The sequence below is a fragment of the Acinonyx jubatus genome, chromosome A1 (assembly GCF_027475565.1).
Source record: "Acinonyx jubatus isolate Ajub_Pintada_27869175 chromosome A1, VMU_Ajub_asm_v1.0, whole genome shotgun sequence".
Classification (NCBI taxonomy): Eukaryota; Metazoa; Chordata; class Mammalia; order Carnivora; family Felidae; genus Acinonyx; species Acinonyx jubatus.
The window spans coordinates 69497529-69504148 of NC_069380.1; the positions used below are offsets into that span (position 1 = coordinate 69497529).

Sequence of the window (6620 nt, forward strand, 5' to 3'; positions counted from 1 at the left end):
GGGATAGGGACTGACGACTCCGCGGAGAGCCCCTGCTGCGGCTTGGGGGCGGGGACCCGAGGGATGGGCGGGGGCGGCTGACGCACCGCCGAGCAGGGCACTGCGCAAATCGCCCCAGTCCAAACGCGCCGCAAGTCGCTCTGAAGTCGGGAAGGTGCAATCAAAGGTTCGTCTGGATCGCCTGTCAACAACGCTCCCTTGGATAAGCGCTTCCAGACAGGCACTCAGCTAGTGAGAAACCCGTGCGCTTTCCGGGCTTTTGTCGTGTCCCTGCCGCACGGGTAATGGGGACGAGGTTGGTCCGCACAGGGAGCCCGGCGCCCGCGCCCCTGTCACTCCTCTCCGTCCGGACCCGCGTGCCGCCAGGTCCGGAGCTCGGGTGCGTCCCCAGAGCTTTCTGACATTTCCGGGGAAACCTTGGCGTTATGTGAATGTTAACTTTAAGCTTTTACAAACTCTGCCTCGGAGGGAGGGGCACTGTTGTTCTTTACAACATTTGCGTCCCCAAACTCGAAGCCTCCTTCTTTTGGTCTTTTCTGCATTTATTATGCAAATTCTCCCCGCCGCCCCCCCCCACCTTCAGAGGCCCAGGAGCCCCCTGTTCTTTATTTCAGTCCATGAGAGGTGCTACATCCTGAAGCTGTCAAGTTCAAGCTCTGGGGCCCCCACTTAACCACCCAAGACTCTGTACCTAATTTTGCATTTATTCCCCTGTATTCTTTTTCTTAAAGAACCCACCCCTCAAATTATATAAGCTTCAGGCCCCCAGTCCTGCCCCCCTCCCTAGATAAAGTCTCAAAGCCGGTGAGTCATTACACCGTATTCTCTTCTAAGGGCACTGAGCCCCCAGCCTGGTTGATACTCTGTGTTTCTGAGGAAGCTTTTCCCTGGGTGGGGGAGGAGGAAGACGCTGACGCTCTGAGTTTTAAGAAGCTGAGGAGCCATTTCCTGTACCGTGTGGAAGCAAAGAAGTAAATGATGGGGTCAGTGCCACCGTTCATGTTCATGAGGGGCATGGTGAGCTGAAGGGACAGTCCCCGGGCAAGATGGCGGATGGAGCATCTCTCTCAGCATGAACCGGATGATGGTGAGGTGGCAGGGGCTGAAACACACGAGCACGGCCACCAGCACCACCAGGGTGAGCGGGCGGGCCCTCCGGTGGCAGCCTTTCTGGCTCCTCAGAGGGTTTTCCCGGGCTGTCCTGCACAGCTTCAAGGCAATCTTCATGTAACAGAACAGTATGATCCCCGCTGGCCCACAGAAGCTTATGGCACAGGCCACCAGGACCACGAGGGGCAGCCTGAGGATTCCCTCAACACTGTCCTACTCCGTGCAGGCCGGCTTGCCTGCCACGGGCTTGGTCACGGGGATGAAGAGCAGGGGTGCCGTCTGCAGCGACGCCAGGGCCCAGAGAGCCACACCGACGAGCCGCGCTCGGCCAGCGTCGCGGAGCTGGGGGCCCCGGTGGGTGCAGACCACAGCCAGGTAACGGTCCACGCTCACGCACGTCATGAGGTAGACCCCCCCGTAGGTGTTCACGTAGAGGATGAGCACCGTCAGCCGGCAGATCCCTTCACCAAAAGGCCAGCTGAAGTCCAGCGGGTAGTAAGTGATCCTTCCAGGCAGGGCCAGCGTGAACAGGAGGTCAGACACTGCCAGCTGGACCAAGTAGACGCCCGTTGAGTTGATCTTCTTGCCCTTTTGACAGGCAAGGCGTAGGGCAAGGATGTTTCCCAGAGCACTGAAGACCAAGAGGGCTGTGTAGAACAGAGAGAGGGTCACACTGACTGCCGGGGTGGGGAGTGAGGAAGGCAGGAGCTGGCATTGTGGAGGAGGCGGCTTGGGTCAGCCATGCTGGCGGTCATGTCACTGAGGTCCTTGGGGAGACAAAAAAAAAAAGAAAGAAAACATAATATGGCATCTGTGGGGCTATGCCTCTGTAGTAGTAATAAATTTGCTGAAACAACACGCAAATGAAAAACCTGTGTCTTTTTAGGTAAACTTTTGGGGGCTCCTGGCTGGCTCAGTCGTTAAGGGTCCAACTTCGGCTCAGGTCATGACCTCGTGGTTCGTGGGTTCCAGCCCCACGTCGGGCTCTGTGCAGCTATTGCTGTGTAACATGTTACCCCCCCAAAGTTTAGCAGCTTGAAACACACTTCATTATGTTCACAGTCAGGATTTGAACAGGAAAGAGTAAGAATGGCTTTTCTCCGCTCCTCTGTGTTGGGAGCCTCAGCTGGGAAGTCACAACGGGGGCTTACTCGATGGCAGAGCCTGGGACCGTGTGGGGCTGACTTCCCTCAGGTGAACGGCAGTTGGTGCTGGCTTCTGGCTGGAACCTCAGCTAGGGGCGTCAACTAAAGCTCCCTCACTTGGACTCCTCACGAGACTGGGCTTCCTCAGCATAGCAGCCTGAAGGGCACTTCATTTCTTTCACGGCCGCCTTAGGCTTGAAAAGTGCCCCGAAAGCGACGTGGACGCTCCGTGCATTAACCACCTCTGTTATTTTCTGACTTTTGATGCTTTCACGTCTTGGGGCCTCGCTGACCCTCAAGGGACTGTCTCTTCCTGGGTCAGCCAATTCCTCGAGTGTGCTTTTCGAGGGTAAACCGACCAGTCCTCAGTCACACCCCAACCACCTCCTTTATCAGACTGTCTGGGCCACTCTCCACCTGCCCTAGTCACCCGCAGGGCCAGATGCCAGACGACCAGGGCAGCCCCTGTGTCCCGGAGCCCCCTGAAATGATCCAAACTAGCCAGTCCAAGTCTGCTTTACCCCGCCTCACGTGGGTTTCGTCCTGCAGAAATCACACCAGCAGTTCTTGCCCACCTTTCTGCCTCTCTCTGTCTCCTGGCTGACGCTGGTGCTTCCCCTGTGACCCCTGTGATGTGGCCTGTCCCCTCTTCTCGGGATCGGTGAGTGACAAACTGTCTTTACCGATGGCAGTCGTCTTCTGATCCGTTGGCCTTCCTGAACCTCAATTTTTCTATTAATATGCTGTATTTTACAGCACCTTTTCTGACCTGGCCACAGAAGAATGACGTCATCACCCCCACCACCTCCAGTTGGCTACAAGTGACTCACAAGCCCACGCAGAAGCAAGAGAAAGGGACATAGCTCCCACCTCTCAATAGGAGGAACAGCAAAGAATTCATACCCACTTAAAAATCCCAACACGTACGTGCAAAAGCGTGCACAAGTCATACAGGTACAGTTTGATGATTTTCACAAAGTGAATACCTCCAAGGGATCAGCACCCAGATTGGGAAATATACCTCACCAGCCTCCCCAAAGCTCACCTTTGTGCCCTGTGTCCTCTGCCTCCACACCAGGGTAACTACTGTCCTCACTTCTAAAATCACAACTCAGGGACGCCTGGGTGGCTCGGTTGAGCATCTGACTCTTGATTTTGGCTCGGGTCATAATCCCAGGGTCGTGGGATTGAGCCCTGCTTCAGGCTCCATGCTGAGTGTAGAGCCTGCTAGGGATTCTCTCTCTTTCTCTGTCTCCCTCTGCCCCTCTCCCCTGCTCGCGCACATTCTCTCTCTCTCTCAAAGAAAATTAACAATAAAATTTAAAAATCACAACTCAGTTGCATGCCTGCTTCTGAACTCTAAACCAATGAAATCACAATGTATATGTGTATTCTCACACAGGTAGCCTTTTTGAGTCAACATTTGTGGGTTTTACCCATATTGTTGGGTGTGGTTGAAGCTCTTTTGTTCTCACTGCTGTAAGATATTCCCTTGTATGAATGCATCACCATCAATTTGTCCATCCTACTGTTGAGGAACATCCAAATCGTTTTCACTTTGCAGACTGCTCAGGGGGCCTGAGTGGCTCCGTCGGTAAAGTGTCTGACTTCAGCTCAGGTCATGATCTCATGGTTCACAAGTTCGAGCCCCGTGTCGGGCTCTGTAATGACAGCTCAGAGCCTGGAGCCTGCTTTGAATTCTGTGTCTTCCTCTCTGTCTCTCTCTCTCTCTCTCTGTCCCTCTCTGCACCAGCCAGGAGTATATAGCTGGTGAGTCCCCGGTTCTGTGCATGCTTGGTTTTGGTATGGTTTTGGTATGGTCTGGCAAATAGTTTGTCAAAGTAGCTGCTCTTCATGCTCCCCAAAATGTGTGGGGGTTCCTGCAGCCCCTCATTCTCACCAACACTTGGTGCTGGCAGTCTTTGTCAAGTGAACCGTTCTGATGGGTCTATGGGGTATCTTCTTGTGGTTTTAATTAGCATTTCCCTAATGACTACTGACGTAGTCACATGTTTACTGGCTGTGTTTATACCTTCTTTATGAGGTGCCTGTATGAATATTTTGTCCCTTTTTCTATTGGATTGTCTGTCAAAAATGTTTATGATTGGGGCGCCTGGGTGGCCCAGTCAATTAAGCATCCAACTTCAGCTCAGGTCATGATCTCGTGTCCGTGGGTTTAAGCCCCGCGTCAGGCTCTGTGCTGACAGCCCAGAGCCTGAAGCCTGCTTCCGATTCTGTGTGTGTGTGTCTCTCTCTCTGCCCCTCCTCCACCCATGCTGTCTCTCCATCTCTCAAAAATGAGTAAATGTTTGGGGCGCCTGGGTGGCTCAGTCGGTTAAGCGGCCGACTTCGGCTCAAGTCATGATCTTGCGGTTTGTGAGTTCAAGCCCCGTGCCAGGCTCTGTGCTGATGGCTCAGAGCCTGGAGCCTGTTTCGGATTCTGTGTCTCCCTCTCTCTGACCCTCCCTGTTCATGCTCTGTCTCTCTCTGTCTCAAAAATAAATAAACGTTAAAAAAAAAAAAAAGAAAAAAATGAGTAAATGTTAAAAAAAAAAGTTTATGATTTCCTTTTTCCAATCCATTTCCCCCAATCTGCTAACTTAGCCTTGCCTTTGATATGCACACCTCCATTTTTATTATCTGCGTTCTGATCATCCTTTAACTTTTAATTTCTATACCATGATGGTAAGGGGAAGAGCTGGGGCAGGTCTACCCAAAGCTCCCTGCCTAGCAGGTGGGGCCTGAGGGGCTGTCCCCGTGGTGCACACGTAAGCGCTGAGGTTGCAGGGGGCATGTAGTTTGCCCCAGGACCACAGTAGCTCATAGACCGAGGATCACAGACCCAGTTGGAGAATGCTGCGAGTCTGCAGTCAGATGCTGACTCGAGGGGCACCAGCTCCGTGAGCCCCCAAATCTCACTTGCATCAGGACACAGCTGTCCCCTCCTTGATCAACTTGGGGCTGGCTGGTGGGGAGCCTGCTGTAGGTTGTGGCTTATTTTAACCTAGGCATAGAAGATTTTGTCTAGTCCCTACAGATGGGAGAAGGGGCCTCGGTTCTAACGGAAAATAGAAGTCAGGCTGAAAGAGAGAAAGAGGAGCACTGAAAAGCCCCTCGAACCTCAGAAGGCTAGCTGGCCAGATCTCAACATGATAGATAGATGATCCCATTGAGAGATGTATGATCAGTCTCCCTAAAAGACGAATTCAAACATATTTTTGATTTTATCAAGTAATTCCCAAGTGCTGTGCCAGCTACTGGTTATATTCAGAAGATGCAAAAGAATCAAGTTTTTATTACTTGAGCCTTACGGTCTGGTTGGAAAGATAAGGTATGCAGTTAAAAATTGCTAAAGGAGAAGGAGAAGGAGAGAGAGAAAGAAGAGGAGGGGAAGGAGGGGGAGGGGAAGGAGGAGGGGAAAGAGGGGGAGGGGAAGGAGAAGGAGGAGGAGGGGAAAGGGGAGGGGAAAGAAGAGGAGGGGAAGGAGAAGGAGAGGGAGAAGGAAGAGAGGGAGAAGGAGGGAGGGAGGAAGGAGGAGGAGGGGAAAGAGGAGGAGGGGAAAGAGGAGGAGGGGAAGGAGGAGGAAGGGAAGGGGGAGGAGGGGAGGCCCCTCTCTGTGCCTGTCATCCCCACCCCACGGGACCTCCCCAACAGGCACAAAGCACCCCATTCCTCCTACCCCATCCCTTCTGCTCATAGGAAATGACCCAATACTGGTCATTTATGCCTTAACATGAGGTTACTAATGCATTTCCCTCTCACAAGTGTGTTTGCCTTTTGAGACTCACAGAGTGGTGATTGTAAAGTGCAAGGTGTGCCCCTGTTAAGGGATTGTCAGTTAGTGCAATCATAGGGGAGAGTTATGGAAAGTGCTTCCAAAGGGTTACCCCCAGGTCTGGCCCAGTGAAGGCAGCTCAGTCCCGTCAACGGGTTTCACTCAGTGACCTGAAGGTGACCATGGCCTTCGTACCTTCTGTCCCGAGCTGTGCTTCTGCTCAGACGAGACATGGCAGGGGTCCCGCTGCTGAGCTGGGATCTGCTGGGATGCTGGACCCATTGATTGCAGAGCAGAAAGCGGTGAGGAGCAGTTACAATCTGAGCCTTTCTCTCGGAGCCCAGTGCCTTCCTCGCGCCCCGAGAAGACTCACCTCTGGCCCACTTACCTGCTGACCAAGGCCAGCGCACAGGGAGCCCAGCAGAGCCTTGGCCCGGGGCCCAGATGCCTTCCCAAGCAGCTGGGAGGTGCCCTCTCCCCGCTTCAGAATTGACTCAGATCACCGCACTACACTCCACGCCCTACCTCCCTTCACCCACTCCTGCAGAAAAAGAAGAAACAGGGGAGAAAAAACACAAAACCCAAGGGTG

At 53.3% G+C, this 6620-nt stretch overlaps 1 protein-coding gene across 1 annotated transcript; it reads right to left on the minus strand.

Moving 5' to 3' along the window:
* Nucleotides 1-662: 662 nt before the first annotated feature.
* On the minus strand, nucleotides 663-1865 carry LOC106978334 (G-protein coupled receptor 183-like). The gene is given in 3 exon segments (XM_015076011.3): nucleotides 663-1022; nucleotides 1366-1790; nucleotides 1793-1865. Coding segments are annotated over 3 exon segments (708 nt in total). The 3' UTR covers nucleotides 663-812.
* Nucleotides 1866-6620: the final 4755 nt, after the last annotated feature.